General features: G+C 44.2%; 1 protein-coding gene across 1 annotated transcript; it reads right to left on the reverse strand.

Annotated features, from left to right (window-relative positions):
- Window positions 1-397: 397 nt before the first annotated feature.
- LOC311126961 (myotubularin-related protein 11-like) lies at window positions 398-24,979 on the reverse strand (the record flags this gene model as incomplete). The annotated part of the gene is made up of 17 exons (XM_084158685.1): window positions 24,905-24,979; window positions 17,218-17,287; window positions 9,140-9,276; window positions 8,854-8,923; window positions 8,472-8,611; window positions 8,075-8,159; window positions 6,787-6,934; window positions 6,472-6,559; window positions 6,207-6,295; window positions 5,784-5,908; window positions 4,565-4,643; window positions 3,996-4,066; window positions 2,728-2,900; window positions 2,368-2,538; window positions 1,839-2,057; window positions 1,142-1,468; window positions 398-832 (listed from the first exon to the last, which is right to left on the reverse strand). The coding sequence occupies exons 1-17, from the start codon at window positions 24,959-24,961 to the stop codon at window positions 398-400; spliced, it is 2,484 nt and encodes an 827-aa protein (XP_084014811.1). The 5' UTR covers window positions 24,962-24,979.
- Window positions 24,980-25,282: the final 303 nt, after the last annotated feature.

The following is a 25,282-nucleotide window of genomic DNA, read 5'->3' on the forward strand; positions in this document are numbered from 1 at the left end:
GGCTTGCTGCTTTTAGAAACACCAATACGTTCTTAGGGAATGCTGATCAGAACCATCAGTTTGGGTGTCATATTCAGTAAAACAGACAATTAGTTGTAAGTTAAACAATCTTTCAGAAACATTTCCAATACTATTTGTGCTTTGCACTGCTCAATGCAGTTTAGTCTCTCCTCCCTGCTCAGTACATGACTCTCCTCGTCTTGTTATGGCCTCAAAGTCACTCAAACAGGCCGTGACAGGAAAATCACATCTGGTTCCACCCAGAGATCAGGTGTCAGAGAAGGAAATAGAGTCTTGGAAGGTGTGTATAGGTGACCTCATTCTAGAGTTCAAAGCCAGGGGGACAATTTTGAACAGTTTCTACCATTTGTGCTAACTGACAGGGGACACCCAGAGCTCAGGAGCTCAGTGAAGAACCGTTGCTCTTGGGCAGCTTGGCATTATTATTGGGCGCGGGGAAGTAACGCTGGTCTGGACGGGCCTCTGAAGAGGATGGGTGGCCAAATAGGAATGTGTGCTTGCTGCTGTCTCTGTGGCCAGGTCTAGAAAGAGGGGCAGAGGAAGGTGGAGGAACCCTGGGTTGGAGGTTGGAGGTAGGGGGCGTGGTTCTGGAGACAACCGGCCCAGGGTGTCTGGAGGCTGGGAAGAGGAAGGTGCTATTGTTGGTGTTCTGGTTGAGGTTGGAGTCTGTCCGACGGGGCTCCTGTCTCTTGGCTGGGGCTGTGTTAGTGGGGCTGGAGGCCAACGCTATCTGGTCTCTGAGCTGCTGGACCTCCCAGGCTAGCTGTTCCACTGGGTGCTGGGTGGACGAGGAGATGGGGTGGGAGAAAGCCTGAGGACACAACATGGCCAGGGTTTCTGTTATCATGAGGAACTAACTAATTGTCGTTTTTGATGTGACCAGCAAAAATATGAAGCTTGTCCAGTACAACGTTGCCTCAAATATTCAGTTGAATAAAAATATGAATTTCAACTTCTTACTACATTTTTTCTAGTTGAAATCCTTTTTCATTTACTGTGTTCAAAGTTCATTTTGCTTACCCACCCACACACCAGTACGAAAGGCTATTATAAACATTACCATGGCAACAGTGTTTTAGGCTCTGTGCAGTAGTGAGAATTAACCTCCTTCCCTATGTACCTGAGCATGAAGAGCCCCGCGGAGGTAGCAGTCCCTCCACACACCTACGCAGGGCCCCAGGAGCAGGGGCAGCAGAGGCTCGTAGGGATCCAGGGGCCCCTGGAGACCGGCTGTGGTGGTGGTGTGGCCCTGGGGGAGCTCTGTGAGAGCCCAGGCCTTCAGAAGCCTCTCCAGGCCCGGCAGGTTCTCTGAGGAGGATCCCCCTCTCCGGTGGCTCTTCCGGTAGACGCCTGAGCCCCCTCCGCTGCGCCAGGGCAGGAGGTTAGCAGAGCAGGAGAAGGAGCCCCTGGAGAGCAGGAACACAGAGCCTGGTGTGCTGTCACTCAGCTGAGAGAGGGATGGAGAGAAGAGAGAAAGAGGGAGGAAGAGATAGATGGAGGTGGTGGGAAATGGAGAGAATAACACGTTTGAATATTCCTTATGTACCTTAAGCACGTTGCAATACTGAGACCTACCACACGGGGGTGCAGTGGGCCTGTGCTCTTCCCTCATCATGGGCGTTGATATTTAGTAGGGGTGTGTGTGAGAGAGAGAGAGAGCAGGGTGGCTTTTGTAAGACAGGAGCTCATTGAGATAGCAATTGAGTTACTAAACACCCTAACATGAATGATCAAATGCACGATTTGCCTTTATATAGTGCCTTTCACACTCCTAGCGCCTGACTGCATCCCCCATAATAACATCCTCTCACTCCTACCCTGTGTGCGTCGGGGTTGGTGTTGAGGTTGCCGTTGAGTAGGGGCTGTGGCAGGGCGGGCGGAGGCACTGGCTGGGTGAAACGTTCCCGTCTCTGGCTGCTGTACTGCAGAGCCCAGTCCCACACAGGGGGCAGAGGGGGGTCTGATGGGTCCGGGAAAGAGCCCCTGGGTAGCACGTCTCTCCAGCCATTCACTGGGGTGTAACTCTGGGATAGGTTCTGTGACAGAGAGAAAGGGATGGAGGAAGAAGAGGTGAGAGAACAGTGATTCGTCTGATTCAATCTGAGCTCATTCAATAGTTATCGTTGAAGACAATATGAGCTGATGCATGAGTGAGATTAAAAATGACATGGACTCGCCTTGCAAATCAACTACTTTCATCTAAAATGGCTTACAGAATTTAAGACTAACTTTGATACAGGTTTTTCCTAGATTTTTCAAGTTAGCCTACAGTAGCATACCTACAGTGTATCTTATCTAGTACTACAGCATTAGCATTAGCGGTGGTGTTGCTGAACAGTAGCCTACCTGTGAGCGTTTGCACCTCTCCCTGTGGCAGTTGGCCAGGAAACTGCTGAAGAGAGGCAGGTGGAAGCTGTCTTGGAGGGCCAGCAGGAAGTCCCCTGTCAGCTGGAAGCGGGACGGGTACTGGACCCACAGCTGCCACACACAGTCCAGGAAGAGCAGGAACACTGGTGCCTATGGGGGACACAATACAGGGTTAAGAAAGATGGGAGAAAGATCCCCACAGACATATGACTGGCATTAAATGCTGTGTCCTAATACAAATAGTTCCCTTTCCTTTCCTCCCCCCCCCCCCCCCCATGACCACTGATAGGTGAGTTGACTGATAGGTGTACACACACACTCCACAGCTTATCCTCTCACCTCTTCCTTGTCGCTGTCCCTGTGGTAGTTGATGCGGCTGAGGAAGCGGTGTCCGGCCATCACCCACTCCTTCTGCACCAGACCCTGGAAGCCCGCCCTGGTCCTGCAGTGGGGGTCACACATCACCTGGACCAGACTGGACACCACACAGGTCATGTCCCGGTCCTCCGCCTCTGCACACAACAGGAGGAAATAGACAATCAATAAGACTATTAATTGTAACTGAATACAGTAACAGTACACATATTCAGGGCTCAGATATCAGAGGATAAGAGAAGTATCCTTGAGTTTATCATCTACCCTAAACACACACAAAATAAAAGATTTGAGAAGAGTAATGCCTTGAATAAAAAACAACAAAACATGACAATCCAAATGCCACAGTCTCACATCAGCCCTTTCATTCCCACAAAAAGTGCCCCCCCTGTGGACTAGAATAGAACCTCTCCCAAATCCCCACATCTGGTGGGCAGGTTTTTTCTAACCACAGGCAGGAGGGAGTGTTGGCTGGGCCTGTCTGAAAATGCCATTGGGTCATCTACTTGTGGTCAGGACACAGTCAGCTCTGTGGTTTTGGGGGGTGATATACGACCCTCTTCTCCAAAAAGCCCACTTGAGGCTGGCCAGACAACACAACTCATACGGGGGAAGGGAAAATCACAGGACCATTTTTCATATAACACAGAGTTCTGTTGACTTTTCAGTCTGTGGTAGCTACCATAGGTATCAACAGACTAGGACTGACTCTCAAAGCCCAATTATATGTGTCAGTACATGGAGTCATGTAATAATAATGTATGAACATGGCAAAATAGTTGTATTTAGTCAAGAACGTCTGTAGCTTTGCCATAAGACTGTTCTCCCCATAATAGACTGCAATATTACACTCCCTCATCTCTCCAAGGCCGTGTTCTCCAGCCTGGGTGCCAGACTATTTATGTTCAACATCGCTAGTTTGCTACATCCTTGCCTTGACTAAAACAGAAACGGACAGACTGGCACCCACATTGAACTTCCAACTCACTACAGTAAACTTCAACAACAAAATGAGCCAGTCAGCATGACAATATAGTACACTATCATAACACAATCTCACCAGACACAATAGACTACCACCTGCTGTATTAGTGTCCTAGTAGAGTCGTGCTTGTACAGTACGAGTCTCCTTCAGGGTAAGCCCTAATACCGCTTTAATGAGGAACGCAGTGTGAATAATAAATGAATGGATTTAATATTCGGTGCTGCCTGGCCCTCGTCATGTGACTCACCTTGCAGCACCACAGTCAGGTGACCTCCGCGGAGCAGGCAGGCCACCTCAACAGCTTTCCTCAGACAGCACCTGGGGAGGGAGCAGAGCATCATGCTAATCAGGCTAATGCTATGCTACTATCACAGTTCTAGCTGGTTTCAGCACATAGACGCTTCCACATCCATGTGTGTAAGCCTGTAGAAAAGCTATGCACTAGGTCTACTGTGTAGTTATAACAGACTCACACACATATTGAATATATGACAGCTACATTCAACATGTGTGTAGGCATTATTATAGCCTCATGCTAAAGGGATGTTCTGTAACAGTATGTAAGAGCATTCTAAATCTGCATGTTACAGCTACTGTAACACAATAAAGCCACACATTCAACCAGGGCTAGGCTAATGTGCTATAATGGTACATTAATACTACATCAATATTGCGCTACAGGATTACAAGAGATAAACCAAGCTATGCACTCTCATTACTAGGTAGACATAAAAAATCTACCAAATCAATGTAGGCCTGGCACATTCATTACAGATGATTTATTGCTTTGATGAGAAGCCAATCATGACCTCTCACCTGGTGTAATCCAGCCAATGGGTGCTCTCCAGCGTAGACAGCCATTTGTCATCTGGCACTGACACAGATGTGGAGATGTCTGTGGACAAACACAGAAGACAAAGAAACCTTGTTCATGTTTTTGTCAAAGGAGACTTATTGTACATACAGTAGGTTAGAATGGGGATTTGACAAGTTTTAAGATATACTATTACACCTGAAATCTTTAAATAATAAGATCCATAGCTCTACATATTAAATGTTTGGCTGTAAATAAATCTCTTCTGAAAACACATAGTTTTAAGTCTTTAAAAAATATTTCACAATTGTTAAGGTAGTTCAAACATGACATGATGACTGAGGCCCATAGATTTGTGTGGTTGTTGTCTATCCAAATCGCTCAGCCTTGTGTAGAGGTATCACACAATAAACCAAACAATGTGAGCAATGTGTGAGCCGTGGGAGTCAGCAACCCTGTGGTGTGCCCTGCCCTGTCCTGTCCCTGTGAACTCCACATCAGCACAACAGAGAAGGTGTTGTCTAGGAAACTAGTTATCAGCACAACAGAGAAGGTGTTGTCTAGGAAACTAGTTGTCTCCTAGTCTAGGAAACCGTCTCTCAAAGCTGTTTTTACTTCTCAGAGCATTAGAGGAAGAAGTGTCAGGAAAAACACGCCACCATCACATGGTGCTCACATATCGTAAAATATGAGTAGTGTACGCTTATATGAGGGGGTATACATAGATTTATTGGGTATTTTGGCTTGAATCCAAATCCGTAATTTCAGGGGGTAAATTGGTGTCTTGGATCTTGTCAACTGGATGTGATCTCTACTAACCTACCATCTCTGTCTTAGTAGCATTGTAATGGGAAGCACATGGAAATAGATTAACACCACTTTATGTTCCCTATAAAATATGCATGCCCACTGGCCCTCAGGGCTGGAGTCCCCCTCCATAGATGCAGTGTAAAACCTGTGCTAAAGCGAATGAATGTCAACAAATAAAAAAGATGCCACGGGAGAGGCAAGGGGAGGGCTTGCCAATGAAACAGGCAACCCCAATCAAATGTCACTGATGCAGGCTATCATGTGAAAAGAAAACAGAATACAGTCCTATGTTTACATGCACTGTAGCAATATTTTGACCTACATTTTGTCCACTGTGGGTCTTTGTCAGATACATTAAAACACAGACTAATACACTTATCTTTCCAAAAGGTGCACAAGGTTTGCACTGACCTCCCAGACACAGAGCCCGTAGGCGGGTGTGTGCCAGCTGTATGTCTGTGGGTAAAGGCATCTCTTCTCCCAGCTCCACCACCACACACAGAGACTGGCCCCCAAACAGGATCAACTCCAGGTTCCTACAGTAACATCCCACAGGACAGACAGGCAGGGAGGTATTAGCATTATTCTCTGTGATTAGACATGTCACACTCCATTACTGTGTAACCATAGCCCAGGGCTACTAAACTGTCTTTGCCCCAGGCTAAGCGCTGTATCAGACATTCACAAGGAATAGCATTCAACAATAGCCTGCTAACCTGTCCCATTTCAGGAATTGCCGGGTAACATGTACATGATTACAGGTTAGTTTTGACTTTAAAATTCTGCTTTGAAGCAATAGCCTTTGGCATCTCTCTCGCTCGCTCACTCACAAACCTGATGTCATCCTTCTCATGGTAGATGTTGCTCTGGAAGCTGGCCATCCGTAGCAGGTCACTGCCCCGAGGGTGTCGCCAACACCAGCGCTGGAGGACAACAGTCACACAGATTTAGACACAACGTGGTCTCAATAGTAGTGGTTTTTGTATATGTTCTGAAATCCCTGTATGAGTTTTTAGTGCCAGGGCATGAGATTTTAACTGAGTTTTCTGACCTGACTGATATTGAGGGGTCACATGATGAGTGGTGGAGTTCTACTTACAGGAATGCGTCCCTCGTTGAAGTGGGCAAAGGTCTTCTTCAGCTCAGTGTCTAGAACTTTCTGAGGGACCACGTTGAACTTGGGCAGACTGACATGAAATAGGAGAAAATTACTTTAACCATTGCAAGTTTAATGGGCATTTGGGCTAGGACACTAACTTTACACCAGGAGCACAGTGTGCATAGGCTTCTGTTCCAGCCCAACACTAACAGGACCAGAGTGGGCAACTATATCATGTACTTTATATTTTCCACTATTCAAGTTCCAAACAGGTTAACCACTAGGAAAGCGTCAGGTGGTGGGTGTATAGGCTACCTGGTGGACATCTCAAAGCGGTCGTTGACGGAGCTGACCCTCCAGCCGCAGGCCCCGGTCCTCTCCAGCTCCTGCTCCCAGTCCGACAAACTATCAAACCAGTTCATGTGGGCGTCACGCCTACGGTTGCTTAGGAACTGCTTCATCTCTGTCGGAAAAGGTGGGGGGGAAGAGAGTGGGGGTGGTGGAGAGATTGAGCTTTCCTTGAGAAAAGCCACACTGAAACATTGGTTATGCTGATTTGATGTGTATCACTATTAATACATTTCTATATCACGCTTAAAGCTGCATTATGTAACTTTTTAATATTTCACAGCGGTTTAGATGGTACAATATTCTCGACACTATACTTGCGTGTTTTGTCACATAAACTGAAATTAGGCGAACTTTTAGAATTTTAGCAACCAGGAAATGGCGGAGCGATTTCTGCATAGTGTATCTTTAATGCTATTCTATTCAGCTAGAGTGAAAGTGTGAAAACTCAAGACTGATGTGGTTGTAGGTCAGGGGTTTGCAGTTGTTTGGTGTATAGACCTGAACTGAACACATCCTGACCACACAGCAGGGTGATGTTTCAGATAGCTTTACATTAGAGCTGCCCGAGAGCTAGCTGCCTGTGTCCTGTCCAGTGTAGCGTACCGTAGCATTGCATAGCAAATTAGCATGGTGTATAGTAGTGGCTCATGTTTCTGTATACAGTATGTTCTGTCCAGTCAGATATTCACTGTAATGGTGAAAACCAAGTGACTTCTTAGTTGGCAGGTACATGTTTTAGCTTTTGTTTCTGCACCTGTAACTTTCAGTTGAAATATATATATATTTTAAATATGATGACATAAAGGTCCAGCCTTTTTAATAGTCTAATACAAAAAAAATACAGTAATACAGTTTCTAACTTGTCTGTCTAGCAAACCCCTCTAATGCTTTTAATATGTGAAGAGCTTCAGTGCACTGTATTAAAAACAGTACGTTCTTTATTTTGGGAGGATCTTTGAGAGCCAGAGATAATATCTCTAAGCTTGAGATCTTATCAAGGGCCTGCATGCAATAGCTATTATATCCAGCCCCATAACCCTCCATCTCTGGCTGATTCTGAAGTATGCTGTGGTTACATTTCAGACAAAAATAGATGTATGTGTGTGTGTATGTTTCTGTGTGGGTGTATGAATGACTCATAAAGAAATGATTCCAAATACCTATATGACCTCTAATACTGAAGTTCTTGGTACTCAAAATGTACTCTCTTCAATATGACTTTTTAAAGTATTCCAGCGTGTGTGTGACTCACCAACACTCCCCAGGGCTGCATTCTGGAAGGAGAGGACAGCCCCTGGCTTCAGAGGCTGGTAAGTCTTGGCAATGGTGTACGTTATCTGAGGAGGAACAACAAGACTCAGTCTGCTGATCAGCATGACAAAGTGCATCAGCTTTCAACATGGAGGGAGACCCTGTATGCATGATCACAATGACCTACAAGACACATCAGTATCTCTACTCACAGGGTACATGCTGCATAATAGACATTTGAAACTCAAATCCCAACCTTCTGAAGTCAATCTTCAAATAAGGAGACGCTGCGCATGCTACATTATTATATAAGTGCTAAATGTGCTTTAAAAAGGTCTCAGTATACTAAAATATACACACATGCTGACATACAGTATACACACACAGACACACACTACCTCCACAGCCTGTGTGTCAGGAGTGAGGCGGTCAAAGAGGAAGCAGAGAACACGCAGGTCCCGACAGTACAACACCAGCTCCTCAGGAGTGAACTTCAGAGAGGAGCTAGCCGTCACCAGCTTGGTCCGGGATGGGCCCACTGCAGCACAGAGGTTACACAGCCATCTTGGAGTCAAAGCCAGGTACACAGAACACACTACACCACTGATGGTTCACAGCTAATGCTTCCTGTGTCAAGCCTAGTCTTGAATTGGGTTTAGGATATTACAATTGTTTATATCATTCATCATATTTTTTTTTTACAAGTACAGCTTGTGGCTCTCATAGCACAAAGGAGTTTGGGACCACTACAGCCTAGTAGAGTTGTAGAAGAAGTCTTACCAGCTACAACCTTCTCAATAGAGGCCAGGGCCACGTCATGATCCCCCAGGAGCACAGGATCTGCGTTGTCCTACATACAGAGGGTTGGAGGGATGGTACAAATATAGGTTAGTTTGTCTGATCAGGATATTTTACACCAATGAATGGATGGTCTGAAAATGTTCTATATGATGTTGTTGATTGTGATGATGATGATTATTATTATGCCCACTAGCCTTCTTCTAGCAATAATACGGTATCATTACTACGATCACCAGTCCATACTCAGAGCTAGTCCAGTACTCACGTCAGCTTTGGGGCTGTCCTGAGGCACAAAGGCCACTCTGAAGTGGGTACAGAAGAGAGTGCCAGACAGCCATCCACCCCCCTCCTTGGCAGTTAGCTTCTTCCTCACCAACACAGCCCTCTGGAGCACACACTCTCCTGGGGAACACAGACAGGGGATTTAGGCTGGAGCACACACTCTCCTGGGGAACACAGACAGGGGATTTAGGCTGGAGCACACACTCTCCTGGGGAACACAGACAGGGGATTTAGGCTGGAGCTTACTGAATAGAATACAACAACTTTATTGTCCACAGAATGTTTCAAATGTGGCTGATATTGAAAACAATAAAAACGTAGACAATTTTAGAACATCATGAGAGTTCCATCGTCAAGACTGAGCATTCCAAGGTAAAGTGATGAATTGTGCAAAATACCAGAATGACTGTGTGTTTGAGGGAAGGGAGAGGGTAATGTTGAGTGTTATGTATAACAGAAATGTGAGTGTAAACTTCAGCATGGAGTTTATCAAGGGGCTGGGAGGTGCTTTTTTCTCAGCTACAGTGGGGAGAACAAGAAACAAGACCTGAACCCAATAGAACATCTTTGGAGGGAGCTGAAAGTCCGTATTGCACAGCGACAGCCCCGAAACCTGAAGGATCTGGAGAAGGTCTGTATGGAGGAGTGGGCCAAAATCCCTGCTGCAGTGTGTGCAAACCTGGTCAAGACCTACAGGAAACGTATGATCTCTGTAATTGCAAACAAAGGTTTCTGTACCAAATATTAAGTTCTGCTTTTCTGATGTTTCAAATACTTATGTCATGCAATAAAATGCAAATTAATTACTTAAAAATCATACAATGTGATTTTCTGGATTTTTGTTTTAGATTCCGTCTCTCACAGTTGATACAAATTACAGACCTCTACATGCTTTGTAAGTAGGAAATCCTGCAAAATCGGCAGTGTATCAAATACTTGTTCTCCCCACTTTATGTCAGCCACTGAACGGTTGAGTCAAGCAGATATACAGTGCCTTCGCAAAGTATTCTGACCCCTTGACTTTTTCCACATTTTGTTATGTTACAGCCTTATTCTACAATGGATTAAATAAATAAAAGTCCTCAGCAATCTACACACAATACCCCATAATGACAAAGCAAAAACAGGTTTTTAGAAATCCTTGCAAATGTATTAAAAATAAAAAGACATACCTTATTTACATAAGTATTCAGACCCTTTGCTATGAAACTCGAACTTGAGCTCAGGTGCATCCTGTTTCCATTGATTATCTTTGAGATGTTTCTACAACTTGATTGGAGTCCACCTGTGGTAAATTCAATTGATTGGACATGATTTGGAAAGGCACACACCTGTCTATATAAAGGTCCCAGAGTTGACAGTGCATGTCAGAGCAATAACCAAGCCATGAGGTCGAAGGAATTGTCCGTAGAGCTCCGAGACAGGATTGTGTCGAGTCATTCCCACGGGGGGCCAGTATGAAAAAAATTTATACAAATAAGTAATGTATGCACTCACTAACTGTAAGTCGCTCTGGATAAGAGCGTCTGCTAAATGACTAAAATGTAAAATGCATAGATCTGGGGAAGGGTAACAAAAAAATTATGCAGTGTTGAAGGTCCCCAAGAACACGGTGGCCTCCATCATTCTTAAATGGAAGAAGTTTGGAACCACCAAGACTCTTCCTACAGCTGGCCGCCCAGCCAAACTGAGCAATCGGGGGAGAAGGGCCTTGTTCAGGGAGGTGACCAAGAACCCAATGGTCACTGACATAGCTCTAGAGTTCCTCTGTGGAGATGGGAGAACCTTCCAGAAGGACAACCATCTCTGCAGCACTCCACCAATCAGGCCTTTATGGTAGAGTGGCCAGATGGAAGCCACTCCTCAGTAAAAAGGCACATGACAGCCTGCTTGGAGTTTGCCAAAAGGCACCTAAAGACTCAGACCATGAGAAACAAGATTCTCTGGTCTGATGAAACCAAGATTGAACTCTTTGGCCTGAATGCCAAGCGACACGTCTGGAGGAAACCTGGCACCATCCCTACGGTGAAGCACGGTGGTGGCAGCATCATGCTGTGGGGATGTTTTCAGCGGCAGGGACTGGGAGACTAGTCAGGATCGAGGGAAAGATGAACGGAGCAAAGTAGAGAGATCCTTGATGAAAACCTGCTCCAGAGCGCTCAGGATCTCCGACTGGGGCAAAGGTTCACCTTCCAACAGGACAACGAACCTAAGCACACAGCCAAGACAACGCAGGAGTGGCTTCGGGACAAGTCTCTGAATGTCCTTGAGTGGCCCAGCCAGAGCCCGGAATTGAACCCGACCTAACATCTCTGGAGACACCTGAAAATAGCTGTGCAACAACGCTCACCCATCCAACCTGACAGAGCTTGACAGGATCTGCAGAGAAGAAATGGGAGAAACTCCCCAAATACAGGTGTGCCAAGCTTGTAACGTCATACCCAAGAAGACTCAAGGCTGTAATCGCTGCCAAAGGTGCTTCAAAAAAGTACTGAGTAAAGGGTCTGAATAGTTATGTAAATGTTATATTTCAGTTTTTATTTTATTTTATAAATTAGCAACATTTCTAAAAACCTGTTTTTGCTTTGTCATTATTGTGTGCAGATTGATGAGGAAAAAAAACAATTCAATCAATTTCAGAATAAAGCTATAACGTAACAAAATGTGAGAAAAGTAAAGGGGTCTGAATACTTTCCGAAGGCACTGTAGTTGTCTGGCATCCGGGTCCAGCTTGGCATTCGCCTCATATTTCCGATCACATTGACATTTCACATACAAAGAATGAAATATGGTGTGTGCAACCAATGTGACTACAGTTCTACTGTACATAACAGTTAGCTATGTTGTTAATAACAGCCCTTACATATAACACCTCTCTAATGTACCTTGATCCACAATCACAATTCACCAGCTTGTGATTGGGCTCCATAAACTCAAAATCATTGAAAGAGGGTTTCAGAAAAGGTATTCAGACATTCATTTTCTCTCTAAGACGGCACACGACATTCAACTCTCTTTTGTCCTTCCAGACTCTGAATCGGTGTCTATTTCTTTACCTTCAGACACAAAGATTTTAGCTCAGTCTGCCTACGTATCTATCAGTCTGTATCAAAATGGCAGCTGCTAATGTCTCAGTAAAGAAGGACCAATTCTCCTGTCCGATCTGTCTGGATCTACTGAAAGATCCAGTGATTACTGCCTGGGGACACAGCTACTGTACGGACTGTATTGAGCGCTACTGGGGTCAGGATGGTGAGAAGGGTGTCTACAGCTGCCCACAGTGCAGACAGACCTTCATCCCAAGGCCTTTTCTGAACAGAAATACCATCCTGGCTGATATGGTGGAGAAACTGAACAGAGAATTCCAAAGTGTTTTCTTTTGTGCTAGACCCGTAGATATGCAGTGTGACGTCTGCTCGGGGAGAAAACGCAAAGCGGATATGTCCTGTCTGGTGTGTATGGCCAGCTACTGTAAGGCTCCCCTCCAACATCACTATATGTCTTCTGCATTTAAGATGTACACGCTAGTCAAATCCTTGCCAAAACTGCAGGAGAAGGTCTGCTCTCGTCATAAACTGCTGGACAAGTACTGTAAAGAACAGCAGTGTATCTGTTATCTGTGTGGATGAACATAAAGGCCATGATACAGTCTCAGCTGCAGCAGAAAGGAGTGAGAGAGATTCAGGTGAAATTATGGTGGGAAACATTCCAACTGAAGAGAAAAGAGAAGAGATGGGAGATAGAACGGCTCAGAGAAGCTATGGCGTCACTCAAGAGCTCTGCACAGGTAGCAGTGGAGGATAGTGAGAGGATCTTTACTGAGCTGATCCACTCCATTGAGAGAAGGTGCTCTGAGGTGAAGGAGTCGATCAGAGCCCAGGAGAAGGCTGAAGTGAGTCGGGTTGAAATACTCCTGAAGCGACTGGAGCAGGAGGTGGGTAAGCTGTGGATGAGAGAAGCTGTGCTGGATCAGCTTTCACACACAAAAGATCACATCTATTTCCTTCAGACGTACAAGGAACATTGAAACCCTGTCTCCGAAGATTTGCCTGCCACTTCCACTTACCCAGGCTGTGATTTTGGGGCGGTGAGGAAATTGGTGACTGAACTCAAGAAAAAAAGTTGGAGAGCTACTAGAAGGGCGTGGTGGAGATAACCATGGCAGTGGAAGCTGTCCACATGCTAGTGCTACACAAACATATTTAAAGCAAGTGAGGAATCATTCCATCATCGTAACTATTGATATCAATGCAAACATTGTCACAAATACAAAAAGGCAGCATGATACCAGAGGCATGTGTGTGTCAATTAATTCATTTTTCTATTTAGATTGATGAAGAGTCCCCTGCCTTTTCTCATTGTGGTGTTTTGGACAAAGAACAATTAAGCTATTTGTATCAATGCCAGTCATATACTAATCCATCTCACACTCCAATTTTATCTTGTCAATATAATGTACTTATGTATTCTCATTACACTTCAGATGCATTTTCCAATCCAAATGCATGACTTCCCTTCTGGGCAGGGATGTATTTATTGGTGCATATTTACTGAGCCTTCTTTTTATGTCAATAAAATGTGCAACTTAACTTGCGCTTGTCTAGTCCCATGGGATACAGAGGCAAAGATATTTTCCAGACTGATACAGCTTTGACTCTACAGCTTTCAATATTAGGCTATTATCATGTTATTACGCCATAAATGTGTTTAAATGCTTTGTTGGGAATTATGAATTTATGCAACATTTATGCAATTTTGAAATCTGTTTGTAATATTGTGTTCATGCTTGAAAATAAAAAAATAGATTCCAGAACTCTAGAACAAAGCTTCCAAAAACAAGCCCTTTCACCCATACATCTCTCTCACATCTAAACACACCGAGCACACAGACACACCCTTTCTCACGCAGCAGTGAGACTGAGACAGCACATTCGTAATGCTCTCTCACAGCAAAACAAAGCCTTTCCCAGCTAGTCTTTGGTTTCCATGGCAACAGAGTCCTGAGAGTAGAGGGGGAAAATTGCCTTTTTGTCTCTTGCAAGGGAAGTGTTTGGCCAGACACCATCACGGTGGAGAGAATGTTACAATTGTTCAGTTTTTAGAACAATAAAAAGGATTTGGTGGGTTGTTGACAGGGCTGAATTCCTTCAAAACTAAATTTAAAGGAACAACTGAATTCCTTCAAAATAACATTAAAGGAAAACAAAAAAGCAATAAGTCAAAAACATAACTGCACAAAGCATTCCATTTTTGGTACAGCTCAACCTCAGACAGCCAATTAGACCTCGGTTGAGAGAAAATTTTCGGGGACACCAAATTGCATAAATAGAGCAAAACAGGACATCGTAATTTAACACATCAAATGCTTGTTTATCCTATGAGAAAAGAAAGTGTGGTTGTAATCAAGGTCATCACTGCTAACACTACAATACTTTGCCCATTGCACAAGATTAACACCAAAGCCTAGCGAAAGCTACTAAGAAATCTTCAAAAGGTCCCTCAACAAAGCCACAAGATCTTTGGGGGGGGTGTGAGCTGAGGACTGGAATCAAGCAAGGCAGTGTGATTAGGCTATATTTACGCCGACTTCAGTCTCACGACGCCAGATCAAAGTCACAAACTCTCAGCACAAGTATTCCCTTTCTAAAGTCCTGGACATATAGCTAGGAATTAAACTCCTGAACCAGGCGCCGTAAGGACACTTTAGGTTTTACACACAAATGAGTTTAGGATTGCCTGTTACTCTTTGGCCAATCAGGCTCAGTGGGATTTGCGTGCTCCTTTTTATGGCTCCCCGGGTGCAACAGTGCTGAAGACATTCCTCAGGCATTGTGGCTCACAGATGTGAGAGAGGGGACAGGAAGTGACTGTTTCTGGTTTGACTGAGTTCTGGACTGGAGAGTTTGCAGGTAGTTTACAGTCGCACAGCATGGGAAGCTGAGGCTTGAGTCACTCAATACTCTGTATACAGTGAAGCTGTTTATGAGACGACACTGGTAATTTAACAGTTTTACTTTCGTCCTGCAGAGTGCAGGCCCCACCCCCACCACTCAAGTGCCTTTGTCTCCCTCCCTTTCTAACCCTCTCTCGCACACAAAAACACATGTACACACAGACTCACAGATGCACTCAGACAAACACATTAACAGACACTTTCATACAAACACACGTAAACACAGGAAAGTCCCCACTGTGGCTCTCTTTTTCTTTGTCCATTGGTGTTCTGCCAGTGGATCGGACAACCTGAGAAATTGCCCGGAGAGAATACAGCTGAATGTGATGTGATATGAACCACATGCTCCATTTTAAATTGTATTTGTTTCCAACCACATTTGTTCTCCATTTTGTTCCTATGTGCGTGCATAGGAGACGTTTCTGGCCCTCTGCTAACCAATGGGAGAGAATAAGACAAAAGGTTTACCAGAGAACACACACCTACACACAGCTTTGTTTTTGTGAATTTTCAGGACTTTTGGGGAATTAACAATGTATTCCCATTCAAAATCCTACTTTCCCTAACCCCAAACCTAAAATATTCATTTGAACAAATTCAGGACATGAAAAAAGTCCTGCCTTTTCAAAATGTTTCTTGTTTTCCAACCTTGTCAGGACATTCTGGCGACTTGTCAGTACATTGTGGTCCTGATAATGTAGGAAAACATGTATACATATGCACACACACACAGAATGCACAGAGCTCTTCACTACTTTTTTAAGTAGTTAGTGTGCTATCCAAATTAAGCTTTTGTAAGGAACTTCAAGTCATAAAGCATACAATGTTATATTCTTCAGCGATATTGACCTGCTCTTCTCTTGTCACTCAGCAAGGCCAGCAGTGAGTCCAACGATTGACACCAACCCAAATCCAGTGTAACATAAGTGCATGGATCAGGGGATTGTGGTTATGCTCTGAGGAGGGTCCTGTCCACTTGGCTTTGTCTGTGGATCTATAGTAGGCCCCTCACATTCAAAATGTACACCATCTATCTACCCATAGCTGTTTGTGCTGCCCTGACCCAGTCACCCCCCGGAGCCCGCTCTGGTTTCCCCTGTCTTGTGTCCGAGTGTTATCTGAGAATGTGATGAATGGCACGCAGGGTTGTATAGTATACAGTACACTGAGGCCTGGGACTGTTCCGACTGTCTGTGGGATGCTGCAACGTGAGCCCTTTCACTTAGTTTGCTTCCACAGATTCCCCATTCCCTTGCGTGGTGCCTCTGTGAAAGTGTGTGTAACACATTTTTCCGAGCTGAAAGTCAGTTTCCAACATGAGAGAACTCCGTTTGCAGAAACTATGACAGTGTTTCCCATTTGGATGAATCCTTTCAGCCTTAATGTGAGGCAGATTTCCATGACCAGCTGTGTTTCATATCTGCCATGGCAGGACATAGAAAACTGGTCAGAGAAAGGGAAGAAGGGAGGAAGAGGGCCGGAGAGAAAGAAAGACGGACGGACAGCATTTCACAGTCACACGATAACAAAAACAACTCAGAATGGGACCACAGTGAACCTCAGACTGGGAGAGTCTGGAAAGAATGAGATAGAAACTGTTTCTGAGTTAAACAGAAAAAGTGAATGAAGGGGGAAGTGAGGGAGGAGGGACGTGTCTACGTCAGCGATACAAGGTGGAAGTGAGAGCTGAAAGTGAAAGGGACAAGGAAACACACACACTGCTCCCACAGAGGTGCTGTGAATAACTGCTGATATGAAACGTTAGAGATTAGCTTGGCTCTGGAGGGGCCCTGGCCTGCCAACATTCCTGTTGTAAAGCTCCTGCCGCGGCGTGCTGCTGACACTGAGATTATGACCAGAGGCAGGGGCCAGCAGCACTGCTCTCCGCAGCGCACTGACACACTGTTCTCACAGAGGCTACATTACAGTAGCTTAGCACTAGGATTTAGTAAGAAAACAGAGATACAGATGGGTGCAGTTTCAAAAGATGGACTTGCCTAAAGACATGTGGCTGACACTGTGTTTTCAGACCCACATGTTATTATACGCGTATAGCTACTGTATTTCTCACATGGAACTACCATCATATTCATCAGTCTGGGTCTTACCTGGTAAGCAGCGTAGTCCAAACATGTCTCTCCCCCGTGCGTTGACACCACTGTGACTCAGCATCCTCTCCTGTGGGGGGAACAGACAACAGGCCTGGTGTTATTACTGCATCCATTCAATAGTTAGAGAAGCAAACACTTTTGTGATTTTGCTTCAACTCAAGGTCTTCCTATTGACCACATTCCTAAAAACCATAGCCAATCCCACAATGCTCCATGATGACTCTCAGTTTCCATGTTTTATTATTAGTTTTTTTATTCTGTACTGTATGATTTGATGCGGTCTCAAAGTACTCCAGGCTGTTCTCCTAGCAGCATAATCCAATCCCATAGAACCACAGGTTGCCATTACCGGACTATTGGCTAGCTGCTAGCACATATGGGCCCATTTAGCCTGAGCTCCCACCCCTCACAGAAGACCATTTACATAGGGTATAAATCATTCAATGCACAAGACATAGGCCTATGCATTGAAAAAGGAACTGTTTGTTCTGGTACTGACCACTCAGGCAGTCCAGTATAGAAACATGGAAATTGCTTTGAACTGAGGTCAAAGTATACAATGAATCTTTCTGGTACTGATTACTCAGCAATTCTTTGCAGCCTACAAGGTCAATGTTCACAATTATGTTAACTTTTGTTGCCAGTTTAGTCACATATTTCTTTGTTTGCGAACTAAAAACAACTTACTATAATGTGTGACAGATACTCTTCGGCTACTATATCTCGTGACACACACAATGTAGTGGTGAAGTGAACTGCATGCTAACATAAACATGCTAATGAAAACATAAGGCACTCTTCTGGTTTCCTTTAGATTGACAGTGGCTAAAACCTCACGAGAGCATTACACAAAGAGAACCTTTGCTCCTTAAACAGGTTGTAAATTCCACTCATTCATAGCGTATCTGTTTGCCTTGTCTGTGAAACTATAACAGAACTTGCACATCTTTCTGAGTAATAGTAGTATTGGTTTTCAGCTTCTTCCCATCAAATCACACAGCATTTCAATTCTTGCCTCAGAAAACAAGGGCCAATTCTCAAGTGAAGTAATGTGGTAAATCCATTTTCCAAATTCATTGGCTGCAGTTGGTGTGAGACAAACCCCAACCCCAAACTGCCAATCCCTAACAAAAACTTCAGAAATGGGCTAACAGTCCTGACTTTCTCAAAACAGAAGATAAAGTCCTGGGTCATTCCAAGACATCCTGGACAGGGTTATTGTTCCACCAATTTTATTCACTCAATCCTCCACAGGAGAGCCGAGTTAGCAGAATGGTGGAAAAACAAGCCTGTTTTCAAATTACAAGGGAGGACACTAAAACTTCACAAGGTTCTTGGTTTCTGCTCGCCAGTACACCATTGTTAATTTTCATCTGGCTTTTCAGCTTATATGTTTTTCCATTGTTTCAGGACCAATTCCCTATTTATAACTCAAACACCCACATCTGCATTGCTTGCTCTTTTTCTGAACTTCACAGGATATTTAGATCCTGTTTAATTTTTTCTCTGATAAGCTCAGTTCCTTGTATCAACCGTTTTGGGAGTTAAACTCTGTTTCTGTGCCTTGGAGTTGTGTTATATTCAGAAGTTCAGTAAACATATTTGGATTCCAACAGCAGAAATGCTCCAAACTGCCCCACCAACTAAAACTACATGGGAGGCTAAGGAAGAATAGAGTGAAAGCCCATCAAATAAACTACAACAAAATGTGTCATAACATGAAGAGTAACTGCACTAGACAAAGGTAGAACAAGTCAGCAGGTAGATTAGATAAGATGAAAGAGAGAAGGGTGAGGGTGAAGCTGTCTAGACGAAAATGACTGGAACCCTAAATCAGTGAGGGAGAGGAAAAATCCCAAATTAGAGTCCTAAATCCAATTCACCCCCCAAAATGAATAACCACATGTCCAGGCTCTGTTTCTGTTGATGTTTCACTCCTTGACTCTCCTTTAAGTATCTGGCTTCTGCTTGTGTACTACTCTATCACTTTCACTGCCTCTTTCTTCCCTGTGCCGCCTCCCTCCCTCCCTTTCTCCTCAGGGAGTGCAGCCAAGGCCCATTGCAGTTTCCATTGCTCATGGCTTCCCCTTGCTACTGCGGCCAGACTTCTGAGGAGAACATACCTCCTCTGCCCTAAAATAGTCCAAACCTACAGGAGGGAGGAAAGTGGCAGTCCAACACCACATAAACCTCACACTGTAGGGTTGAACAACATCCCTCGCCAACAAGGGGCCTGTGTGTAGCTCAGGTAGTTACATTTACTAGTTAGATCATTAAAACACACTGTTTTACCATGTGGTGCTGCTGTAGAGGGAGGTTAGCCTGTTGGTTTATGTGGTATTGTCAATTTCCTCACATCAATAAGCAGGCTTGTGGTATTGTCATAGGGGCTCTAAAAATGTAAACAAGGATGCGAGGTATTTTCTCTAAACATGGACTCACTTTGAAGTGTTTTACCTCTTGCCCCATTTGGAGCAACTCCTGAAACATAAACCAGACAAAAGTCACCCTGAAACCCAAAACCGTTTCTGTCTAGCCGTGAGCCGTGGCTTTGCTTTAATGCTGCCTCATTCTTTTGCGTTCAAGGAGCGTCTACGACAGTGTAATACATTTCCTACAACAGAAATAGTCACAAACACTTTAATATACAGAGAAAACAAAACCCCAAGACAAAACAACGAAAGAGATCCTACAATGGAATAGAGTACTGAGAATTCCACCTCGGAATGTGCAAAAGACAAGGAATGAAAGTGATTTAAACATATAGGAGAACATCATGAATGTTTTAATGAATCGTGAATTCATATGCTATCAATGTTTAATGTGAAAATTATCCACTTGCCCTGCTTAAAATGCAGATTTGAACCCCTAACTTACTCCACAACCTGCAGAATCAGTACTATAATTCTCCCTTTGGAATCTGTGCTCACTACTCTCCATATAAATGAAGGTAGAGGGACTATTTATAGTAAAGCCTAAGGCATCTTGGCCATATATCATAACGACCTCAGTATAGACTTGGTCTGCAACAAACATTAATTAACTGCCCTTAATGATATCAAGTCCAAATGAGTTGTTGTTCATGGTGAGACACATTTTGCATTCTAATCCTCTTTTATATCCATTTCCATTCAACTGTGTATCATCTCGTCTGAAGGAAACTGTTTGTATACTCGATGATGCACTCGCTGTGTAAGGAGGGTTCAATGTTCAATCAGAGGGTGTGTGTGGCGGTACGTCTTTCAAGCGTCTATTTGTCACCGTTTGTGCATGTGTCAGTACGTAGCTTAAGTATTTCTACTAGTTTCGACTGTAATAACAGGACAGGTTTCAATTACTCATGTTTTAAATGTGCTTATTTTTTAACAAAACATGTGACTCTAGCAACTCATAAACATACAACTCCCACATTGGGTGTTGCCCAAAACATTCTAGACACTTGAAAGGGACAAAAATAGGCTACTATCCTTATTTCACGCTTTCCCTAGGGGATAGCAGCATTGGTTAATCATCCGAATGTACGATCAATAAACCCTTGAAAACAAGCATACGTCTTGTTTACTAATGAGAGACTGCATTGTTTTGTTCAGTTTCCGCATGGGAAGCACCGCCAGTTTCATAGCTTGTTTCAGGATCTGAGGTCTTGGCCCTATGGGACCGGGTGTGTGAATACCATTTTGGCTCCCTTTTATGAGCCCTCCTGGATCTCCAGCCACTCTGAACAGAGCAGAGCCCTCCTGGATCTCCAGCCACTCTGAACAGAGCAGAGCCCTCCTGGATCTCCAGCCACTCTGAACAGAGCAGAGCCCTCCTGGATCTCCAGCCACTCTGAACAGAGCAGAGCCCTCCTGGATCTCCAGCCACTCTGAACAGAGCAGAGCCCTCCTGGATCTCCAGCCACTCTGAACAGAGCAGAGCCCTCCTGGATCTCCAGCCACTCTGAACAGAGCAGAGCCCTCCTGGATCTCCAGCCACTCTGAACAGAGCAGAGCCCTCCTGGATCTCCAGCCACTCTGAACAGAGCAGAGCCCTCCTGGATCTCCAGCCACTCTGAACAGAGCAGAGCCCTCCTGGATCTCCAGCCACTCTGAACAGAGCAGAGCCCTCCTGGATCTCCAGCCACTCTGAACAGAGCAGAGCCCTCCTCTGACATGTTCACTACTGTGGCACTTGCACTGTGTTGTGTGGCTGAATGACTGCTTCCAGCCCATAGACGGATGTTTTAGCTAGCTGAGGAGCCAGCATTTGAACAACTCAGGGGAGGGGAAAGACCGAGTGAAGGAAAATAACAAGGCTGGACTGTAATTATGAACAGTAAAATGCAAACCTCCTTATAACCCAACCAGTCTGCATGTGATGTGAAATGGATGGCAGGACTGTCATTTCTCAACGGTAACTAATTTCGTATTACATAGCCTACATGCACAAGAGTTACAACACTTATTCCACAAATTTAATTTGGTTCAGTATTGGGACCAACTGTAGCCTAATTATTGAATACAAAATGAGAGTGACAAAGGTTTCAGATCCATAGTCAACTCATTCCTAATTTCCATTCAGTGCGTTTCTAAATCTCAACACGTAAGTGGAAGGGATACCAGTGTGTGGGGTGTATTTAATATACAGGATATTACCATAAGTTTATCTACAGCCACATTGCTAACTTAACACCATTGCGTTTTATTTTCAAGATAGCTAAAAGAAACTACCATTTCTGTTAGGCAGTTATATTCATCATCAAATTCAAAAGCGCCTGCTCCTCAGGCTGCCATTTCCATGGCAACACTGAGATGTTGTGCACATCACCCCCACTCCACGTGAGCAGCAATGCCTGAGGGTTGAGTTGAGGCATCTGTTACCGTTCCCCCTGCGGCTTCTCAAAATAACCATGGCTGAACAGCTAAGAAGCACAGAGTGCATGAGCACACCAGCATACATTTGAAAATTCTAAAGAAATATCTAGTCTATGACAAACCATCACTGTAATAATCAGCCTACCAATTTCCACCAAGGTTCTTCCATTTACAGTGCGGGAAAAAAGTATTTGATCCCCTGCTGATTTTGTACGTTTGCCCACTGACAAAGAAATGATCAGTCTATAATTTTAATGGTAGGTTTATTTGAACAATGAGAGACAGAATAACAACAAAAAAATCCAGAAAAACGCATGTCAAAAATGTTATAAATTGATTTGCATTTTAATGAGGGAAATAAGTATTTGACCCCTCTGCAAAACATGACTTAGTACTTGGTGGCAAAACCCTTGTTGGCAATCACAGAAGTCAGACATTTCTTGTAGTTGGCCACCAGGTTTGCACACATCTCAGGAGGGATTTTGTCCCACTCCTCTGTGCAGAGCTTCTCCAAGTCATTAAGGTTTCGAGGCTGACGTTTGGCAACTCGAACCTTCAGCTCCCTCCACAGATTTTCTATGGGATTAAGGTCTGGAGACTGGCTAGGCCCCTCCAGGACCTTAATGTGCTTCTTCTTGAGCCACTCCTTTGTTGCCTTGGCCGTGTGTTTTGGGTCATTGTCATGCTGGAATACCCATCCACGACCCATTTTCAATGCCCTGGCTGAGGGAAGGAGGTTCTCACCCAAGATGTGACGGTACATGGCCCCGTCCATCGTCCCTTTGATGCAGTGAAGTTGTCCTGTCCCCTTAGCAGAAAAACACCCCCAAAGCATAATGTTTCCACCTCCATATTTGACGGTGGGGATGGTGTTCTTGGGGTCATGGGCAGCATTCCTCCTCCTCCAAACACGGCGAGTTGAGTTGATGCCAAAGAGCTCGATTTTGGTCTCATCTGACCACAACACTTTCACCCAGTTCTCCTCTGAATCATTCAGATGTTCATTGGCAAACATCAGACGGGCCTGTATATGTGCTTTCTTGAGCAGGGGGACCTTGCGGGCGCTGCAGGATTTCAGTCCTTCACGGCGTAGTGTGTTATCAATTGTTTTCTTGGTGACTATGGTCCCAGCTTCCTTGAGATCATTGACAAGATCCTCCCGTGTAGTTCTGGACTGATTCCTCACCGTTCTCATGATCATTGCAACTCCACGAGGTGAGATCTTGCATGGAGCCCCAGGCCGAGGGAGATTGACAGGTCTTTTGTGTTTCTTCCATTTACGAATCATCGCACCAACTGTTGTCACCTTCTCACCAAGCTGTTTGGCGATGGTCTTGTAGCCCATTCCAGCCTTGTGTAGGTCTACAATCTTGTCCCTGACATCCTTGGAGAGCTGTTTGGTCTTGGCCATGGTGGAGAGTTTGGAATCTGATTGATTGCTTCTGTGGACAGGTGTCTTTTATGCAGGTAACAAGCTGAGATGAGGAGCACTCCCGTACAAAATCAGCAGGGGATCAAATACTTTTTTCCCTCACTGTATTTAGATTGGTTTTAATTGTATTGGGTTTATAGACATGTCCCTCACCCCGAATGTGTTCACACACACACACACTCTTCCATGTAATGATGTCCAAAACTCTTGTATCTCTTGAAAAGGCAGCAGCAATGCAAATTTACAAAGACTTTTCCAAAGATGGGCATGACAAAGCATGTTCACTGACATACTGTAGGTAAAGTATTGGTCCCTTTGTGATGGTGTAACAGAGTTGAAGGCATCAACAGTGTAGACCTGTGCAGACAGACCCATCCAGAGTTACACCACAATGTGTTCTGTGCAACAACAAAAATGTCAAGGCCACAACACATGATGAAAGATCTCAGAAATAAACCTGAATGTTAAGAAACCACAGGTCTCCGAGGTTCTTCTATATATAGGCCTTCATCACTAAAGTGTGTGATGGTTGGTCTTCGTGGATGATTGCTTCCTGGCCACCCAAGTTCAGAATCACCAGATGCTGCTGAAGAGTAGTTAAGAGTTGTTTAAGAAAACAGGCATCACTCTATGCATGTGATCGAAGGTCTTGAATATGTAGGCAAAACCCACTTGTCGAAGTCTATCATATTCCCACATTTCATTCTTCTCATATAATACTGTACAGTATGCAACTGTACACTGTATGTAGGGTTTACGTTTTGGTTTAGTCCATCAGCTCAACATGTTTAGTTATTGTTTTTCTCTAAACACTAACCATATGGGTATTCATAGCACATGCCATCATTTGATATGGATAATAATTAATACAATCCAAGCAGGCAAAAAAAAAATAATCTGGCCACATATGCTGCCTGCCTCTTTACCTGTGCCTGCCTCTTTACCAAATATATAGACTCTTAGTGAATAAAGCAAAGAATGCTACGATGGACAGCTTGTATTGGATGCTGTATAAAAGGCACACCTCAACTGAACGCGTTAAAACAGAATAACAACCCCCTCAGTCCCAGACAGTAAGAATAAAAGGCCTTCAGTCTTCTGTCTGTGGAATGTAGGCTGTCATTCCATTAAACTGTTTCCACTTAGTAATACATGCTACAATGTTTCATGGAATTCTAGAGAATTCGATACAAGAATGTGTACAACTAATTCGACATGTAACTAACAATTCTGAACACAAGCGATCTAGGTGGAATCTACACTCCACATCTGTTGATATAGTACAACAATGATGGAAAATGTTTCAGTTTATTGGTCTCAATCCTACCTAAAAAGTTCACCCACGGCAGAATACGAAGACAATCAAACAGAAAATTAAAACGTTGAGTCGAAAGCCTACCTTCATATCGGGCACCATTTGTCTCACTTTGAACGTGGTTTTGGATCCCGTTAACATTTTGAGGTCCAATATCCAACTCTCCGCACAAAATATAGACGTAGGCTATCAGACCTTAGTTAATTGACGTTTTTTTCGATGGCGAGAAGAAAAAGACCTTTATTCGCTCCATGTCTGTATCAGGAATCCATAAGGAACGGTCCACTTTCTTCGAATGTCAGCGATACCCCGCATCACCGGTTTCGAGAACAGAGGTGTTCTCTGTGAATTAGAAAACTAATTTCGTTGCTTTCACGGTTATCACTGCCGAAAGCGTCCATGTATGTAGGCTACTCTGTAGAACACGCCCCACATAAATGTACCGCCTGTCAGGAATATTTG

The sequence above is a fragment of the Coregonus lavaretus genome (genome assembly GCF_964263955.1).
Source record: "Coregonus lavaretus genome assembly, chromosome: 3".
NCBI classification, from domain to species: Eukaryota; Metazoa; Chordata; class Actinopteri; order Salmoniformes; family Salmonidae; genus Coregonus; species Coregonus lavaretus.